Below are 21503 nucleotides of genomic sequence, written 5' to 3'. Positions count from 1 at the left end.
TTATGGAAGCTTCTTGATGGGAGAGACTGACTGTTGGGGAAGCTGGATCTTGTTCTGATGGGCAGGGCCATGCTCAGTAAATCTTTAATCTAATTTTCTGTTGATGGTTGGGGCTGTGTTCCCTCCCAGTTGTTTGGCCTGAGGCCAAACTGTTGAGCCATGCCTCCACTCCTGGACACTCACAGGCAAGTCTGATTCAGTCTCTTGTGGGGACACTGCTCCATTCTCCCGGCTCCTAGTGCACACAGGTTTGATTTGTGTCTTCCAAGAATCTGTTTCCCCAGTCCTGTGGAAGTTCTGTGATCAAATCCTTCTGGCCTCCAAAGTCAAATTCCCTGAGGGTTCTCAGTCCCTTTGCTGGATCCCCAGGTTGGTAAATCTGTTGTCAGTCCTAGAACTTTCTTAACAGTGCAGGAATTTCTTTGATGTAATTGTTCTGCAGTTTGTGGGTCATCTGCCTGGCGGCTCTATGGTGCAGCTAACGGTGACCTCCTCTAAGAGGGCTTATGCCACATGCTGTGTGACCCAGGTCTGCTGCAGTCAGAGCCCCTATCCCCACGGCAGGCCACTACTGACCAGTGCCTCTGCAGGAGACACTCAAACACTCAAAGGCAGGTCTGGCTGTCTCTGTGGTCCTGGTGTACATAAGGTTTTGTTTGAGCCCTCCAAGCGTCTCTGGTGGGTATAGGGTTTGATTCTAAACATGATTTTTCCCCTCCTACTGTCTTTTTGGGGCTTCCCCTTTGCCTTTGGACATGAGGTATCTTTTTGGTGGGATCCAACATTCTCCTGTCAATGGTTGTTCAGCATCAAGTTGCAGTTTTGGAGTTTTCACAGGAGAAGATGAGCACACATCCTTCTCTTTGATTCCTGTGCTCATTTATACATCTGAAGGTTGTCAGGGGGCCAGCAGATTCTAGACACTAGGGGGACCAGCAGCTTTTAGACACATTCCCTAAGCACAGGTCACACACTTGTCATCAGTTACTTAAGCCAGACTGGTTCCTCCTCATCCTACAGATCTTGGTGGCCGCCACTTGGGATTCTGGCTGTGACAGCTATACCAACCCAGCTGGGGTTTGGAGTGGGTAGCCTATCCTTTCTCCAGGGGATGTTCCCAACCCAGGAATCGAACTGGGGTCTCCTGCATTTCAGGCAGATTCTTTAGCAGCTGAGCTACTAGGAAAGCCCCTGTAATATCTTTGAGAACCTTTAAAATGATGGGCAAATCATAGTGTCTTATTCTTTACTCTTCTTTTGATTAATAGTGAGGTTGAATGTATTTTCACATATATCTAGGTCATTAATAATTTTTATATTTGAATCTATTTATGTCCTTGGCTCAGGCTTTATATATGAACTGTTAGTATCATTTTGCTTAAATTTTTTTTTTTTTATAATTTATTTCACTGCACTGGGTCTTACTTGCAGCACTCTGAATCTTCAGTTTTCGTTGGTGGCATGGGGATCTTTAATTGCAGCATATGAACTGTTAGTTTCATAATGCAAGATTTTTGTTGTGGCTTGTGAACTCCCAGTTGGTGCATGTGGGATCTAGTTCCCTGACTGGGTATTGAACACAGGCCCCTGCATTGGAGCACAGAGTCTTAGCCACTGGACCACCAGAGAAGTCCCTCATTTTGCTCTTTGATAGACTATAGTTTTCTTTATGTAAAACTTATGTAGCTAAATCTAGAAATCTTTTCATTTGTGAATTATTTCTTCATTTGATGCTTTGAAAGTCCATCCCCAATTCTAGAATTGAGTGACTATTCACTAAAATGTTTTTCTAGTTTTCTATGATTCATTAGTATGTTTATCTTTTTCTTCCATCTGAAACTTATTTTAGTAAAAGTTATGTGATGAAGCTATAACATTTGTCTTTTGAAAATAAAAAGTTTTTGAGAACCACTTAATAATAATACAACATGAGTTCAAAATGCTAAATTTATAGTATAATAAATTTTATAGGGGTTGAAGTAGAGTGCCATTCTCAAACATCACTTTGATGTTTGAATGTCATTATACTGCATTTTTTTTTTTGTGAAATTGAAACAATATGTAGAATTTTCTACATACAGCTGTGCATAGAGCTTCCCCTTCCCCCCTTACAAAATAAAGTCTTGTCTTTCCACGTGGCTTAGTAATTGTATGACTCAAAGTCCTTTTTCTCACTGAGCATGCATGTAATCTGTCCTTTGGTTAGCAGCTGTGCTTTCTCCTTGCAGCATCTGTTTTTGTTTGCACCCTTGTTTCTCAAAGTGCCTGTGCTCAAAAGGAGTCTTCCATTGTTGGTTGCTGCAGGTCACTGAGGTCTGCTTGTTATTGTTTCTCATAACTGTTGGTTTTAAAGCATTTTTATTCACTTTTTTGAATATCTACATCACTTTTTTCTCTCCACTGTACTTATGGTTAATACTTTAACTCATCATAAAGTAGCTTAGAAATTCTTGAGCTGTGCATCTTATTCAGTGAGGCTTCAGTGCTATAGCGGAGAAGGCAATGGCACCCCACTCCAGTACTCTTGCCTGGAAAATCCCATGGATGGAGGAGCCTGGTAGGCTGCAGTCCATGGGGTCACTAAGAGTTGGAGATGACTTGAGCGACTTCACTTTCACTTTTCACTTTCGTGCATTGGAGAAGGAAATGGCAACCCACTCCAGTGTTCTTGCCTGGAGAATCCCGGGGACGGGGGAGCCTGGTGGGCTGCCATCTATGGGGTCACACAGAGTCGGGCACAACTGAAGTGACTTAGCAGCAGCAGCAGCTATAGACTGATTTTTCATTATCTTGTTCTGAATGACAGCACAATACCTTTTTAGGGAATACTGAATCAAGAAATCACCTGTCTTTGCTGAGGGCATCTGTTGAAAGCAGATGCCAGAGCCATGGGGTTGTCATTTCCCATCAAGTTCCAACATCAGAGTCTTAATACTTCAAAAATACTCTCCATTCTTTTATTGACAGACAGCTGTGGTGCCTCATGTTTTCTTGTTGCTTTTGTTTCTACTCCTAACATTTCTTTTAGATGAGAAAATAGATAATGAAGCATTAATATTTTAGAGCATATTACTCAGATTTTATGTACACCAATTACTGAAAAGCACAGAAAATTTATTTTTTTTTCATTTTCATGTTGGGAAATAAGTATTTAAGTTAGTTGATTTTATGTACTTTCCTGAAGACATATAATTCTAGCATATATTTTTAATGTAAATAAGAACTGAATATAATAGTCAGTTTTCAGCATTTTATTTTGTACTTTTATGAACATTATACATCATTGGCTGCAAATTGATAATTTTCCTTTCATTTCTTTTGTTTATTTCCTCTAGGGATTTAAGAATGTTTACTCATTTCCAGTAGCTCTGAGGTAGTGAGGAGCAGTAATTAAGTGATTTGGACAATCTTTTATAGGTAATCATGAGTAGAATTAGAATATAGTTCAGATATAGTCTAGTGCTCATCTACTAAATAACAGTTATACTGCATTTTTCAGTCTACAGGACTTCTGTAAACTGTGAGATAAACCCCAAGGATGATGAAGTATTGGTCCCGTCACAACATGTTTGTACAAATCACAATTTTAGTCAAACTAAGTGGGGGTAATTTTTTTTTTTCCATAGTTCCTTTCACCGAAGTGTTAGGGAACAATAATTAGAATTTCTTAGAGGTGATATCTGATTTGCTTTTAACCTACCCTAACATGTAGTACCTGATTTGGTCCTTACGGAATTTTGAATGAATGACACAGGTTATGATTCAATTTAGGATGCTGCCTGGGAAATAAGAATGAGACTTGGAAGGTGAGAATGAGGATTTGCCTGCCTCTGTCTCAGACTCTGAGTGCAGAACTACAGAGAATTTGGTGCTTATGATATTTATTTTACCTTGTATATTTTCTGTGGTGAGGCTGCAACTTCCAATCTCTGGTCAATAAGGAATGTACATGGTAGAGCTGGGAGATAATATTCCATGGGTCTCATGTTTTTATACATCTTGCCAGTGAAGCACTAACAGCCCTTTGTTCAGGACCATCTTTGGGAAGAATGAGATAATTTCTGTCTCGAGAGCAAAGGACAATTATGCTTATTATCAAGAAAAACAATGTTTCCGTTTGAACACAGTGCAGGCATACGTACTGTCTATTATAAAAGATTTGAGTTCCCTTAATTCGAAGCTCCTCTTCTGTAATGTGGTGTATTGTATGTGCAAGTATCCATCTATACTCATATATGTTGCCCCTGTGAGATTTTGGGAGAAAGACGAACTGCTACAAATATGCTGGTCATGCCACTTGCTGTGCTGTGAGTAATTAAGTCCTTTGACTCACACAGGGGTTTCATGCCTTCTGCCAGCACCCGTTAAACTGTTAGGCTAGCTTGTTGGCTGACAAGTAGGTTGAAGTCTCAGATCCTTTAGAGTTCTTGACAAGTACTCAACAGAATGGTTTTGCCTATAAGATGTTACAAACCTTTTGAAGAAACTTGTTTAATTTTCTTTAATCCTTGTTAATTGAGTTGGTTAAAATATTGAAAAATTAATAAGAGTCCTCTCTTTTAAGGAGCCAAGAAAGCTGTGTGTTGGCTCAGACTTAGCAGTTCTGAAATGCTAAATTGGGAACAGCTGAAAGTTTTTTAATGTTCATTATTTTCTTAACTAAAAATTGGGGCTTGAAGTAAGATTTTTGTTCCGCTTCCTATTGCAAGAAGAAACCTAGGATATGAATGTAGTTAGGAGATTTAGAATTTCTTTGACTCTACTTTGGGGTTCCAGTGGAACAGAATATTTGAAGTCTGGGACAGGAAGTCACAATGCATAATGTGTTGGAGGAATGGACGAGCACACATAAAACATGGACTTTGAAGTCACATCTGAGTTGGGAACCTCTGTGCTGTCAATTACTACTAGTTGTTTTTTAACATTAGACATGCCATTCAATATGTCTTTGATTCATGTGTATAATGAGGGGTAGTGGCTACCTCATAAGATTGTTTTGAAGATTAGAAATTGTGCAAAGCCTATAGCCTTCAGATCTAGCATATATGGAAGGTGTGTGTTTATGTTCACGCACAAGTGTGTGTATAAGGTATTTGCTTTAGTTCCACTTAGCTTATTGTTGATGTGATTTTACAATTCTGATTTCAAATTATTTCTCTACTTAACTGTCATATTTCTTTAAGCAGAAAATTCTCTATCTCTGTTAATGATGAGCCTGTGTTCTAACAACACCCATCATTTGTTAGACATTTTTTCATAGGTGAAAATGTAACAGTTTTTCAGTTGATCTAGGATTTTTTTTAAATAAGAGGAACTATAGCAGCTTGTACTATTAAATACCACCCAGAGAAGACTCATGTATCAGTTCATTTTAACAATTTGTGACAAATGTCATACAGCCTTTTGTACAGTGAATCAGACAAAACTGAAATTAGTATAGTATAATAGTATACATTCTGAAAATAATTTGCTATACCTTGGCAGAAATGATAGCCAGTGGGCCAAGAATTGTACTCGGTGACAGATGGACCCATCTGTGGCTCTTGTGGCTGCAGCTTGGGAGGCAGCAAACAGATTTCCATTCCATCTGACTCCTTTTCTCCCTTCTCTAGCTTTTTTGACCTCTGAAACTTGAGTGATACAGAACATAATTTAGATCAGATTATTTAAAATGATCTATTAATGTCTTTAACAGGCTCCCAGCAGTTTTACAAGGAGCACTTTGAAGGAAGGCAAGAAACAGTACACAGTCTGTCTACTGTTGAGTTATTGCCAATACTACTTCATATGATTTATAATAAAAACTAAGATGAAACCTAGTTCACTGGTGATACAGGTTTTTATCCTCAAGGATACTAATTAATTGAGTTATCACCTTACTACTAAAGAAAAAAACGTACAACTATTAAAATATTTTTGCAGGTATTTTCTCATTAATTCTGATAAACTATTTTTGAGAAATGTGTTTGTTTCCTGTGGCTGCTGTAACAAATGACCCATAAACTTGGTGGTTTGAAACAACAGAAATTTACTCTCTTATAGTTCTTGAGACCAGAAGTCCAAAATAAGTCTTTTGAAGCTAAAATCAAGGTTTCAGCAGGGATATAAACCCTCTGGAGACTTGAGAGAATCCACTCCTCACCTCTTTCAGCATCTGGTAACTGCTGGCATTCTGTGACCTCATCACTCCAGTGTCTTCCTCCATCTTTCACATGGCCTTTTCCTCAATGTGCATCTTGTTTCCCTCTGTCGTCTTCCTGTAAAGATATGTGCGATGGCACTTAGCACCCACCTCGATGATGCAGGATATTCTTCATTGCAAGACAGTTAATTATATCTGCCAAAAAATTTTACCATATAAGCTAACATTGACAGGTTCCAGGAATTATTAGGACCTGATATCTTTGAGGGCTACCATTCAGCTCACTACAGGAAGATAAACAGCAGAATTTAATTTATTTTCTTGTGTGTATGTGGGAAAGGTGAAACATTTTTACAATTGTTGTTTCCCAAGTCTTACTTGTCCCCTAAGAAGGTAGACTTTAAAGCTGTTGTGAAATGAATCTCACCATCAGGAAGAAATTAAAAGTTTGTTTTCCATCTTTAGATGGAATTATATTAAATAAAATACTAATTTTGCATGTATTTCTTGAGTATAATGTGTTCTTTTTTATTCTAGTTGCCTTACTGCATGTGTTCATTAAATGATTTTTCATGTTATAAAATCTTATTTAATTGTACATCACAAGATAAATCAGAGTTTAAATTTTATCCATTATATCTATGTAAAAGTTAATTTTTACTCTTTTGAAGGAAAATACGAGATGCTGTTAGTGTGAGATAGATCAAGAAATTAAAATACAGATTGTTTTGTGTTATTGGCCACCTTTGTCTCTGTGGTTGTATTTTTCTTTTGGCAGTATTGTTCTGTTTACCCCATTCTTAGAAAAGATGTTTATACAGATTTAAAATATTGGAAAAGCCTAAATCAACTATACTCCAATTAACAAGTAAACAAATTATGCAATGAGCCCCCTAAAATAAAAAATGAAAAAGAAAAAAAAAATCTGAAAAAGCCTAGAACAAGATTTTCTTAGAGGCTTTATAATGGCTTGAGTTTTAATTTTGACTTTATTATGCTTTATTTGCTTTACTCAATTATACCTGAAAAATAATTGTAATTTTAAGTGGTGTTTACTAAATAAATATATTAGCTCATTCAGAAAATAGTTTATGAATGAAAATTCATTTAAATTCCCTAAGGGAACTCATAATATTACTTTGTAATTTAACTGAGTCTTGTTTTTGGAGGGGAAGGAAGATAAAGCATCACACAATAATAAATCTATAAATTATTAAAATAATATTTTGATTTTATTTAAATTATTAAAACCATTGGTTATTAATACTGATACTTTTGCTTTTTCTCCAGTTGCTTCTTTGAATGTTCTATTTTTTATGGTTCTTGTATTTTCTCTGGACTATTAGTTTTAGTCTCCTCTGCTTGCTTTTTTTTTTCCTATGCTTAACTTTTAAACATTGGTCTTCTGGATGGCCCAGTCTTGAATTTCTTTTTGACTTAGTACTCTGATTTTAGGTGATGTCTTCCATTTCTATGATTTTATAGTGCTAACCATATTCCCACAACTTTCAATTTTATGTGTCCATCCCAGACCTCACGTATGAAATCCAGAATGATCTGATTAACTGGCCATTTCACAATCCCTTATCTTCCAGATATCTCAGTTTGTACAAATGTAAAATTGAACCCTTGATTCTATCCTCTTCTTCAAAAAGCAAAACAAAACTGTATAGCAAAAATAAGAATAAAAATCCTGTTCCACCTCTCACTTTTCTGTTAAGTAGCATCATTTAGTTGCCTAAGCCAGAATTCTGGATTCCATTCTTTTTTAAAAAAAAATATTTATTTTTTAATTGAAGAATAATTAGAGAATTTTGTTTTCTGTCAAACATCAACATGAGTCAGCCATAGGTAAACATATGTCCCCTCCCCTTTGCACCCCTCTAGGTTAATACAGAGCCCCTGTTTGAGTTTCCTGAGACATACAGCATATTCCCATTGGCTATCTATTTTACATATGGTAATGTAAGTACTCTCTGTATACATCTCATCTTCTCCTCCCCTCTCCCCGTGTCCATAAGTCCTTTCTCTATATCTGTTTCTCTATTGCTGCCCTGCAAATAAATTCTTCAGTACCATCTTTCTAGATTCCGTATATATGCATTAGTATATGATATTTATTTTTCTCTGTCTGACTTATTTCACTCTGTATAACAGATCTACTTATTTTGAAAAATACTCCTTTATATTGTGGTGAGTGCATATCATGAGATCTATCCTTTTAACATGAGATCTATCCTTTTAAGATAGAAAAGTTCATCTACCTCATTACAACTGACTCAAATGTGTTCCTTTTTATGGCTGAGTAATATTCCATTGTGTATATGTACCACAACTTCTTCATCCATTCATCTGTTGATGGACATCTAGGTTGCTTCCATGTTCTAGCTGTTGTAAATGTTGCAAATAGTGCTGCAGTGAACATTGGGGTACATGTGTCTTTTTCAATTTTGATTTTCTCAGGGTTTATGCCAAGGAGTGAGATTGCTGGGTCATATGGTGGTTTTCTTCTTAGTTTTTAAAGGAATCTTCATACCATCTTCCACAGTGGCTCTATCAATTTGCATTCCCACCAACAGTGCAAGAGGGTTTCCTTTTATCCACACCCTCTCCAGCATTTATTGTTTGTAAACTTTTTGATGATGGGCATTGTGACTGGTGTGAGGTGATACTTCATTGTAGTTTTGATTTGCATTTCTCTAATGATGAGCAATATTGAGCATCTTTTCATGTGTTTGTTAGCCATCTGTATGTCTTCTTTGGAGAAATGTCTGTTTAGGTCTTTTTCCCACTTTTTGACTGGGTTGTTTGTTTTTCTGGTATTGAGTTGTATGAGCTGCTTGTATATTTTGGAAATTAATTCTTTGTCAGTTGTTTGATTTGCTGTTACTTTCTCCCATTCTGAGGGTTGTCTTTTCATCTGGCTTATAGTTTCCTTTGCTGTGCAAAAGCGTTTAAGTTTAATCAGATCCTACTTGTTTACTTTTGTTTTTATTTACATTCTTTAGGAGGTGGGTCATAGAGGGTCTTGCTTTGATTTATGTCATCAAGTGTTCTGCCTATGTTTTCCTCTAAGAATTTTATAGTTTCTGGTCTTGCATTTAGGTCTTTAATCCATTTTGAGTTTATCTTTGTGTATGATGTTAGTAGTTAGTGTTCTAATTTCATTCTTTTGCATGTAGCTGTCCAGTTTTCCCAGAACCACTTAGAGAAGAGGCTGTCTTTGCCCCATTGTATATTCTTGCCTCCTCTGTCAAAAATAAGGTACCCATAGGTGTATAGGTTTATTTCTGGGCTTTTTAACTTATTCCATTGGTCTATATTTCTCTTTTTGTGCTAGTACCATATTGTCTTGATGACTGTAGTTTTGTAGTATAGTCTGAAGTTAAGAAGGTTGATTCCTCCAACTCCATTCTACTTTTGCAAGACTGCTTTGGCTATTCAAGGTCTTTTGTGTTTCCATATGAATTGTGAAATTTTTTGTTATAGTTCTTGGTAATTTGATAGGGATCACATTGAATCTATAGATTGCATTTGGTAGTTATAGTCATTTTCACAATGTTAATTCTTCCTACCCAGGAACATATAATATCTCTCCATCTGTTTATGTCATCTTTGATTTCTTTCATTAGTGTTTTATAATTTTTTGTATGGAGTTCTTTTGTCTCCTTAGATAAGTTTATTCCTAGATATTTTATTAATTTTGTTGCAGTGGTGAATGGGATTGATTCTTTAATTTCTTTTTCTGATTTTTCATTGTTAGTATATAGAAATGCAAGTGATTTCTGTGTATTGATTTTGTATCCTGTGACTTTGATAAATTCACTGATCAGCTCTAGTAATCTTCTGATAGTTTCTTTAGGGTTTTCTATGTATAGTGTCATGTCATCTGTGAACAGTGAGAACTTTACTTCTTTTTTTCTGCTCTGGATTCCTTTTATTTCTTTTTCTTCTCTGATTGCTGTAGCTAGGACATCCAAAATTATGTTGAATGATAGTGGTGAGAGTGGACACCTTTGTCTTGTTCCTGATCTTAGGGGGAATGCTTTCTGTTTTGCACTATTGAGAATAATGTTTGCTTTTGGCTTATATATGGCCTTCACTATGTTGAGGTAGGTTCCTTCTGTGCCCATTCTTTTAAGAGTTTTAATCATAAGTGTGTGCTGGATTTTGTCAAAAGCTTTTTGTGCATCTATTGAGATTATCATATGGATTTTATCTTTCAGTTTGTTAATTTGGGGTATCACATTGATTTGCATATATCGAAGAATGCTTGCAACCCTGGGATAAACCCAACTTGATCATGATGTAGCTTTTTAATGGTGAGCTTTTTAATGTGTTGTTGAATTCTGTTTGCTAGAATTTTGTTGAGGATTTTTGCATCTATGTTCATCAGTGATATTGGCCTGTAGATTTCTTTTTTTGTGTTGTATTTGTCTGGTTTTGGAATCAGAGTGATGGTGGCTTTGTTGAATGAGTTTAGAAGTGTTCCTTCTTCTACAATTTTTGAAAGAGTTTTAGAAGGATAGGCATTAGCTTTTCTCTAAATGTTTGATAGAATTCACCTATGAAGCCATTTGGTCCTGGGCTTTTGTTCTTTTGGGAGATTTTTGATCAAAGTTTTGATTTCAGTGCTTGTAATTGGGTTGTTCATGATTTCTATTTCTTGCTGGTTCAGTCTAGGAAGAGGTCATGTATGGATGTGAGAGTTGGACTATAAAGAAAGCTGAGCACCGAAGAATTGATGCTTTTGAACTGTGGTATTGGAGAAGACTCTTGAGAGTCCCTTGGACTGCAAGGAGATCCAGCCAGTCCATCCTAAAGGAGATAAGTCCTGGGTGTTCATTGGAAGGACTGATGTTGAAGCTGAAACTCCAATACTTTGGCCACCTGATGCGAAGAGCTGACTCATTTGAAAAGACCCTGATGCTGGGAGGGATTGGGGGCAGGAGGAGGAGGGGATGACAGAGGATGAGATGGTTGGATGGCATCACCAATTCGAGCAACATGGGTTTGGGTGGACTCTGGGAGTTGGTGATGGACAGGGAGGCCTGGTGTGCTGCGTTTCATGGGGTTGCAAACAGTCGGACACGACTGAGCGACTGAACTGAACTGAAGAATCTGTTTCTTCCAGGTTATCCATTTTGTTGCCATATAGTTGTTCATGATAGTCTCATAATCCTTTGTATTTCTGCATTGTCTGTTGTAACCTCTCCTTTTTCATTTCTAATTTTGCTGATTTGATTCTTCTCTCTTTTTTTCTTGATGAGTCTGGCTAAAGGTTTGTCAATTTTGTTTATCTTCTCAAAGAACCAGCTTTTAGTTTTATTAATCTTCACTAATTGTTAGTAAACCTTTACTAATTATTAAATTATTAATTATATAATTAATAATTTTTACTTATTTTTCCTTTATTTCTTTTTTCTTTTTCATTTATTTTTGCTCATATATTTATGATTTCTTTCTTTCTGCTAATCTTGTTTTGTTTTTTTTTTTTGTTCTTTTTCCAGTTGTTTTAGGTATAAAGTTAGGTTGTCTATTTGATGTTTTTCTTGTTTCTTGAGGTAGGGTTGTATGTCTACAAACTTCCCTCTTAACTGCTTTTGCTGCATACCATAGGTTTTGAACTGTCATGTTTTCATTGTCATTTGTTTCCAGGATATTTTTGATTTCCCTTTTTTATTTCCTCAGTAACCTGTTTATTATTTAGAAATGTATTATTTAATTTCCCTACATTTGTGTTTTACAGTTTTTTTTTCTTGTAATTGATATCTAGTCTCATAGCATTGTGGTTGGAAAAGATGCTTGATACGATTTCAGTTTTTTAAAATTTACTGAGGTTTGATTTGTGACCCAAGATGTAGTCTATCCTGGAGAATGTTCCATGTGCACTTGAGAAGAAGGTGTATTCTTCTGCATTTGGATGCAATGTCCTGAAGATATCAGTGAAATCTATCTCATCTAATGTATCATTTAAGACATGTTTCTTTATTAATTTTCTGTTTTGGTGAACTGTTCATCAGTAAGTGGGGTGTTTAAAGTCTCCTACTATTATTGTGTTACTGCCCATTTCTCCTTTTATGTCTGTTAGTGTGTGTCTCGTGTATTGAGGTACTCCTATGTTGGGTGCATAGATATTCACAATTGTTATGTCTTCCTTTTCGATTGATCCCTTGATCATGATGTAGTGTCCTTCCTTATCTTTTGTAGTATTCTTTATTTTGAGGTCTACTTTTTCTGAAATGAGGTTTATTACTCCTTTATTACAGCTTTCTTTTGCTTTCCATTTGCATGGAATATATTTTTTCATCCTCTCACTTTCAGTCTATATGTGTCTTTAGGTCTCAAGTCAGTTTCTTGTAGACAGCATGTATATGGGTCTTGTTTTTGTATCCATTCAACCAATCTGTGTCTTTTGGTTGGAGCATTTAATCCATTTACTTTTAATTATTGATATATTTGTTCCTATTTCCAGTTTCTTAATTGTTTGGGGTTTGTTTTTGTAGATCTTTGATTTCCTGACTACATAAGTTTATCATTTGTTGTAAAGTTGATTTGGTGGTACTGAATTCTCTTAACTTTTGCTTATCTGAAAAGCTTTTAATTTCTCCATCAGTCTTGCATGAGATCCTTGCTGGGTAGAGTAATCTTGGTTCTAGATTTTTCTCTTTCAGTACTTTAACTATATCCTGCCATTCCCTTCTGGGGTGCAGAGTTTCTGTAGAAAGATCAGTATAACCTGTTCAAAAATTTTGTCATACCCTTTCTTTTTCTGTGTGTTTTTTTTTTTTTTATGGGACTCCTGTAATTCAAATTTTGGTGTGTTTAATATTGTCCCAGCAGTCTCTGAGTCTATCTTCAGTTCTTTTCTTTCTTTTTACTTTATTCTGCTCTTTAGCAGTTATTTCCACCATTTTATCTTCCAGGTCACTGATCTTTTCTTCTGCTTCAGATATTCTGCTATTGATTCCTGCTAGAGTATTTTTAATTTCAATTATTGTGTTCTTTGTCTCAGTACGTTTTCTCTTTAATTCTTCTAGGTCTTTGTTAATTGATTCTTGCATTTTCTTCATTCTATTTTCTAGGTTTTTGATCATCTTTACTATCATTCTGAATTCTTTTTCAGATAATTTGCCTATTTCCTCTTCATTTATTTGGACTCCTTTGTTTCTAGTTTGATCCTTCATTTGTGCAGTATTTCTCTGCCTTTTCATTATTTATTTAAAAACTTACTGGGTTTGAGGTCTCCTTTTCCCAGCCTTCAAGGTTGAATTCTTTCTTCTTTTTGGTTTCTAAAGGTTTGTCCAGTGGTTTGTGTAGGCTTTGTGTAGCATGAGATTTATGCTGAGTTTATTTATTTTTTTTTGATGGGCAGGGCTGAATGAGGTGATAATCCTGTCTGCTGATGATTGGGTTTGTATTTTTGTCTTGTTTGTTATTTGGATGAGTAGTAGCACAGGGTGCTACTGGTAGTTGGGTGATATTGGGTCTTGTATTCAAGTGGTTTCCTTTGTGGGAGTTCTCACTATTTGATATTCCCTTGGGTTAGGAGTTCTCTGGTAGTCTAGGGTCTTGGAATCAGTTCTTCCACTCTGAAGGCTCAGGGCTTGATCTCTGGCCAGGAACAGAGATTCCACAGGTGGTTTGTTATGGCATTAAGTGAGATTAAAACAAATACCCAAAAATGAGAAACCCAAGATGATCCCCAGACAAATGGCAGTTACAAAATCATGCAAATAATAATTAAAATAATGGAATATACACATATACACATAAACAAAATCAAAATACTCCAACAAAAATAAAGTACAATAGATTGACCCCACAAACACTGGAAACCAAAAATGATATCTACCGGTTAAGAACAAAACTAACTGAAACACAAGCTGAAAAACAAAACTAAAGCAAGGTGCCAACTGGGGAATAAAGCAATGAAAACAAAACTAACAAATATGATGAGAAAAAAGAAAGAAGGAGTAAATATGCAAAGTTCAATAGAGGTAGATAAAGAAAATTTATATATATTAAAAATCAACTGCAAGGGGAAAGGAACAGTAGAAAAAGCAAATAAGGGAATAAATGTAGAAAAAATAATAGGTTTAAGAAATTTAAAAATTAAAATTAAAAAAAGAGGAAAAGAAAAAAACTCCACAGAACTGCAAAAGGCCAATGTAGAGGTAGAGGTTTATAACAGGAATAAAAAGTGTGATTAAAAAAAAAACTCAAAAGCTTAATTATATTTCATAATGCTTATAAAATCAACAACTACAACAGAGGGATAAAAAAGGAAAGAAAAAAAAAACAAAGAAACTACAGGATAAATCAAAATATAAGAAGAATAAATGTTTTTCTTGAGTCACTGCTGTCAGGGTTCTTTTCCTTGCTGGGAGTCACAGTCTAGCTCGCCTACCTAGGATGCCCTCCAGCACTGTTCTGGTCTCCAGATCTGCAGTGAGGGCAGCTCAGACTCTAATCTGGTCCTACTCCTTTGTGTTCTTGCCACCAATGTCCACAGCTATCAGAACTAGTGCGTTTTCTCTTGTGGGAATTCTCAATGTCCTTTTATATATTCCATAGACATAGGCTGCCTAGTTGATCATGTGGATTTAATCTGCAGCTTGTACAGCTGGTGGGAAGGTTTTGGGTCTTCTTCCTTAGCCACACTGCCTCTGGGTTTCAATTGTGGTTTTATTTCTACCTGTGTATGTGGGTCGTCCACTGGGGTTTGCTCCTGAGGCTGCCCTGGAAGACTTGTGTCTGCCCCAGTGAGGGTTAAGCATGAAGGTGGCACAGCTGCTTGGGTTGCAGAGACCCTGGCTGTGCCAAGTGTGCAGGGACCCAGACTGCCTCAGCCACAGGATTTGTGGCCCTATCAGAGTCTTTTTTTTTAAGCCTCTGATAGCTGGTGATCAGAAGGCCTCTTTGGCTAGTCTTTCTCCATAGCCCCACCTGTTCAGGCACTTAAAAGGCTCCTTTGTCTGGGGTCCTTCTCTGTTGTTGGGTGCATCAGGTGCTTGATGGGCCAGCCTCTCTATTGTTCAGTTGCCGGTGCTGGTCTGTGGGGAGAAAGATTGTGGTGATGGCTCCACCCCCTATGCATGACTCGCCTTGCTTCCATGGCTTTCCTCCACAGGCATTTCCCACCACAGTCTCCTCCCTCAGGTCCCCTTGGTCCATCTCTCTGCAGTCAACAGCATCCCTCATCCTGGGATTGCTCTACAATCCCTATGCTCCAGCTCCCAGCTGCTGCGCCTTCTAGGGGACCTGCATCCCTTTCCAGGGTACATATGGCTGTGGCAAGGACTGTCTGATTCTCATTCCATTTAGGCTACCACAGATCAGCTGATTCACTCTCAGCCTTAAATGTTACTCTTGTGACCCAGACAATTGCCTTGATGTGGGAATTGGACCCCTGTTTCAGTTCCCCCACCCACCAAGGGCAGGTCCAGCCCTACTAACACTCCTGTTTTCCCCCCTAGTTCCTTCATCCTACTGAGTTTTGCTTGGTTCTATATATTCTTTTCTGGTGGTCAGGTACTCCTGTCAGCTCTCAGCTGGTATTCTGCAAGCACTTCTGTCCTACTTTTCGCCATCTTGTTCTCCTGCTAGTCTTCTCTGGATTCCATTCTTGATTACTGTCTCTTATTTATCCCACATAGACAATTAAATACCCAATTCCTGTAAGTACTAATATCAAAATATATTTCAAATTCTATTTTTTATCTTTATTCTTGCCATCTCCATGCAAGCTACCATCATCTAATTCTAGGGCCACTAGAATTTATGTATTATATGTGAGTACTTACTAAATATTATATAGAATAACAAACTGGGCAGAATTTGTTTTTAGGATTTCAAATTAACTGTAAGCAGTAATTTTCAACTCCTAGAGTTCTGAAGTTATAAGGATAAGAGATAAAAATCAAATGTAAAAGAAATATTCTAAACTAAAAAAAAGAAGTCTTAATTTTTCCCCCTTAATAGAACTGCATTATGCCTGGGTATCTAGAGGAGGTGAGCCAGTAAATTGAAAACTTCTATTTCAGGTTCAGATTTTGATTTCTAATAATTCCATCTATCCTTTTATTTAGCTATTCAGAGTATTCTGGTGAGAAGAAAAAGAATCCAAATTAACTTTTATATTATATAATCATAACTAATATATTCTTTAGCCAGTTACAAAATTTTGCATTTACACACATATGTAAAAACATACGTGGATATTAATATTCTGATTAGCAAATTATTATGCTGCTAAATAAATAGGTGTCATCCCTCAGAGTGAGAAATTTTAATGTTGGTAGGAAGCTGTTCTTGTGTGGGCAGACCAGATGAGGTACAGTGGCCTAAGATACACCATAGATGTTCTTCTTTTAACTTTTTATTTTATATTGGAGTATAGCCAGTTAACAATGTTATGATAGTTTCAGGTGGACAGTAAAGGGACTCAGCTGTACATATACATGTATCCATTTTTCCCTAAACTCCCCTCCTATCCAGGCTGCTACATAACACTGAGCAAAGTTCTCTGTGCTATACAGTAGGTTCTTGTTGGTTAACCATTTTAAATGTAGCAATGGAGAAGGAAATGGCAACCTACTCCAGTACTCTTGCCTGGAAAAACCCATGAATGGAGGAGCCTGGTAGGCTGCATTCCATGGGATCCAGAAGAGTCGAACACGACTGAGAGACTTCACTTTCACTTTTCACTTTTCACTTTCATGCATTGGAGAAGGAAATGGCAACCCACACCAGTATTCTTGCCTGGAGAATCCCAGGGACAGAGGAGACTGGTGGGCTGCTGTCTGTGGGGTCACACAGGGTCGGACACAACTGAAGTGACTTAGCAGCAGCAGCATCAGTGTGTACATGTTGGTTCCAAACTCCTTAACTGCATAGATGTTTTTCTTGATAAAGGTAAATAATAGTCTTATGTTTTTAACCAAATAAGTATAATGAAGTAGTGTTAGCAAAGTATGTGTGTGTGCGTGCATGCTAAGTTGATTCAGTCAGGTCTGACTCTTTGTGACCCTGTGGACTGTAGCCCTCCAGGCTCCTCTGTCCATGGGATTCTCCAGGCAAGAGCACAGCAGTGGGTTGCCATTTCCTTCTCCGGGGAATCATTCCCACCCAGGGATCAAACTTGCATCTCTTAAGTCTCCTACATTGCCAGGTGGGTTCTTTACCACTAGCACGACCTGGGGAGCCCTTGCTGCTGCTGCTAAGTCGCTTCAGTTGTCTCCGACTCTGTACGACCCCATAGACAGCAGCCCACCCGGCTTTCCCATCCCTGGGATTCTCCAGGCAAGAATACTGGTGTGGGTTGCCATTTCCTTCTCCTATGCATGACAGTGAAAAGTGAAAGTGAAGTCATGTCCGACTCCTAGCGATCCCATGGACTGCAGCCTACCAGGCCTCCTCCATCCATGGGACCTTCCCGGCAAGAGTACTGGAGTGGGTTGCCATTGCCTTCTCCCTCAGCAAAGTATATTCCGATGGTAAGATAGCTAATTTGATAATTGTTCAGGCAGAAGTTCTCAACAGGGGTAGGAGGGTTTATATTCCATGGGATGTTTTTTGACTACTATGACCAGAGGGTGTTAACTGGCATCTAGTAGATAGATGTTAGGGATGCTGCTAAATATCCTACAGTGCCCATGATAGCCCTATACAACAAATAGCTATGCAGTGCAAAAAGTCAATAATACTTTGGTTGAGAAACTCTTTTAGGGTATTTTTTTTCCTGCCACATGATATCGTAAGTATTTTTCAAAATTTCATTTAGCAAAGTATCAATAGATGTATAATAGTTATAATCTGTTTTTGTGTATGTATGTGTGTGTGTCTGTGCATGTGCATGTGAAAACTTAAGTGAATAGAATTATTTGTTTGTACTTGGAATAGTTTAGGAGAGGAAGGAATCAAGTGTAAATGCTAAGTTTCTGGCTTGAGCAGCTCATGAGGAGTATGTTGGTGACATTATATAAAGTGAAAGAAACAGATATGTGGAAGAAGATCTTCAGTTAAGATTTTGCACTTGCAGAATTTGAGGTACTTGAGAGTTACAAAGAGGAAGTCCTAAAGATTAGCACATAAGTGTTCAAACATATTTAATTTGAAATTGTCAGTATATGAGTAGTAACCCTAGTTTTGGATTAAATCATCTAATAGAGTATGTCTTAAGGAAAGAGTACCTTATATCAGAGTCCTTAGGAACAAAAACATTTACAGTATGGGTAGAGGAGAATCTAGCAAGAGACTTAGTAGCAGCCAGGGAGATAACAGGAAATGATCCAGAAGTGTAGTTTTCCAGGCCCAGGGAAGAGAAACATTTCCAAATGGATGAGTGGCGGTTGATATGGAGGCTTAGTGACCTTGGTAGACATAAAAATGAATACAAGGCAAATTATAATGGGTTGAAAAGTCCATGGTAAGTATGGGGTATAGTTATGTTGTAGATTTATTTAAGTTTTACTGTAAAGGAGGAAGAGGTGGATGGAGGGGGATGTGGGATCAGGGAAGGTTTTATTCATATTTTTAAATATCAGAGAGAATTCTTTATTGGTATTTTAAAAAATAATATTTAAAGATATTGAAGTGCAGTTTGTTAATGAACAGACTTTCCATGAGTATATTTCTATATATTTTTTGCCTGGTGAAGGCAAAAGGTCAAGGTCAGTATTTTGAATAGTTGGTTGAATTCTCAGTGATTCAGCAAGTATGTAAATAGTTCTGTTAATTACCACAAATGTAGGTATATGTTTGACATGCAGATATTACTTTTATTTTTCAGATCTTTCAAGAAATCGTTTTACAGAAATTCCTTCTGAGGTCTGGTTATTTGCACCTCTTGAAACATTAAATTTATATCATAATTGCATCAAAATCATTCCTGAAGCCATTAAAAACCTGCAAATGTTAACATACCTTAACATTAGGTAAGGAAACAATTTTGGGGGAAATAAATCTTGTTTTTTAATACAGTTCTAATTCTTTAGTTGCAAAGGAAGGTAATTGGTTTGGCTATGTAACCTATGTCTCAACAGCATCTTATTTGTATTTTCTATATGTCCACATTACTTTATAGGTTTTTGGTCTTGTTCTTGAGAGCAGTGCTTCTCAAACTTCAATGCCCAAAGGAACCAGATGCAGATTCTGATTTCATAGGCCAGCATTTCTAACAAATCTCTGGTAATGCCCATGCCTGCTGGTCCTTAGGTCAGTTTGAGTACCAAGGCTTTAGACCAGAAATATTTTGTTGAAATCATAGTACCACAACACAGGTTTATTTATTAGCACCCCCAATTAAAGTGGAACATTATGAAGAAACAGTTCTTGAGTTATATTTTTCACTCTTGTGACTTCTTGTTCCTACCTCAAGGATGGATAGATTGGGATGGGATTATTGGAAGGTTAGGAACTGGATAATAGTTGATGTTAATAATAAGTTCTTACTGTGTGCCAAGCAGTGTTAGGAATACTTTACCCATATTACCTCATCTCATCTTCACAACATTTTCAGATATATAGTTATTATCCCTGCATTGCAGATGAGGAAATTGAAGCACATAGGTTAACTATTTGCTCAAAATCACACACACTGCAATTGGTAGAGACAAGATTCGAATCAAAGCAGCAGTATGGCTGTAGAACTCTCATTCTTAGCTTTATGCTGTTTTTATAATAGACTGAACATTGAATAAGTATAAGAAAATAATTGCCCTACCGAATGAGTTACAGTGAATGGAAACTGGTATATTGTGACTTAATTTTAGAAGCTTATTCTTATTTTTGTTTTATGTTTTGAATTATAAGGGAAAACTTCTTCCTTAATGAAATTACTTGTCTAAATTCTCAAATAGGGAAGTAGTAAATATAGTTAATATACATAAATGATAGTGTTCCTTTCTGTGATATTTATTATGTATATCTCCCTCAGTGGAATCACCTGGCAGTACATATCACTTTAACTGAAACCATTTTAACCTAAAATGTGAGAGTATTTTAATTTCCTTCCATAGATATTGGTCATTTGGGTTGCTCCTTTCTCTAACTGGGTACATAATCTCCTTGGGCTGGCTTGGGAAAGGTTTGAGGGAAGTGAGGTATTTTTAAGTTTTTTGTCTTTATTATCATTTTATTTTGTTCTTTTATGGAAAAAACAATTTGTCAGAAATTGTTGCATTTATATATCAACCTTTATGGTACATCTTAGAATAGTTTTACTAAAACTATGTGTCATTCTTTCCCATTTTGATCTCTAAAAGTTGACTTGTAATTTTTGTTTACAGACACAGTATTAACATAACACTTGTTCTAATGACTGGCTTCCTTTGGCTATCTCTAAAGCATGTGGAAAAAGTGAAGATTTATGATTATTATCTGTGTGTAAAGAAATAGAGAGCTGACTGCTAACTCAATAAACCTGCTTCTTAAGGGAAGAAGAGAAACCAATTTTTAAACTTTCCTGGTATGAGGGAGATTAGATTGAGTTTGTATGTGCCATTCTTTTTCCTATTTATTTATTTTTCATTTTGGTGAAAAGATTTTGAGAAACTTGTAAGATAATTTTTAGCTTATTCTTTCTTCCTGTATACTATGCTTCTTTTTAGTAGAATCCTCAGGAAGACCCTTTGTGCTCCAGACAGACCACTTTCCCAAGGATTGTACTTGATGCTTAATGTGCAAGAGTTGTGACAAACACCTAGCATATTTGACATTCCAACAGTCTGGCTAGGATTTTTGGTCTTGGGGCATTAGCCTTTTTTATTAAAGTCTGTGCCGTGTGATTAAACCAGTCTAGTGTTTCTGAACATCCTCTGCAGGCATAAAATGGGGCAAAAGGGCTTGAAGTCCCTCTCTTAGGGTAACACTGGAGTTTTATTACTGTGTATGTTATATAAAATGCTATGTACAAGACTATAAATATCACTTTGAAAAGCAGGGAAAATAATAGCAAATTGCTAATGAATGCTTGATAGTATCTAAATGTAGTGGTACACTTTATATATATATATTGGTAGTAGAATTGTCTTAGCCCATTGATGGCACTATAACAGAATACCATAGACTGGGTGGTTATAAACAACAGAAATTTATTTTTCATAGTTTTGAAGGCTGGAAATTTGAAGATCAAAGTGCAAGCTGATTCAGTGTCTGGTGAAGACCCGTTTCCTGATTTATATAGATAGATGACTCTTCTAGCTGAGTTCTTACATGGAGTAAAGAGCAAGGGAGCACTCTGAGGTCTCTTTTTAAGGCCACTAATCACCTCCCAAAAGCCCCACCTCCATGTACCATCACACTGGGGATTAGGCTTCAGCATTATAGTTTTGAGTCGGGAGAACACAAACGTTTAGTC

At 36.7% G+C, this 21503-nt stretch overlaps 1 protein-coding gene across 1 annotated transcript in view; it reads left to right on the top strand.

Annotated features, from left to right (window-relative positions):
• The window catches only part of LRCH2 (leucine rich repeats and calponin homology domain containing 2), a 110101-nt gene that overhangs the window by 14956 nt on the left and 73642 nt on the right, over positions 1-21503 (top strand). The window contains exon 2 of the mRNA XM_068962810.1: positions 18936-19080. Within this exon, the coding sequence (XP_068818911.1) occupies positions 18936-19080 (145 nt within the window). The remainder of the gene's footprint in view (positions 1-18935; positions 19081-21503) is intronic.

This window comes from Capricornis sumatraensis, chromosome X, assembly GCF_032405125.1.
Source record: "Capricornis sumatraensis isolate serow.1 chromosome X, serow.2, whole genome shotgun sequence".
Lineage (NCBI taxonomy): Eukaryota > Metazoa > Chordata > Mammalia > Artiodactyla > Bovidae > Capricornis > Capricornis sumatraensis.
This window is presented reverse-complemented; position numbering and strand designations above follow the sequence as displayed.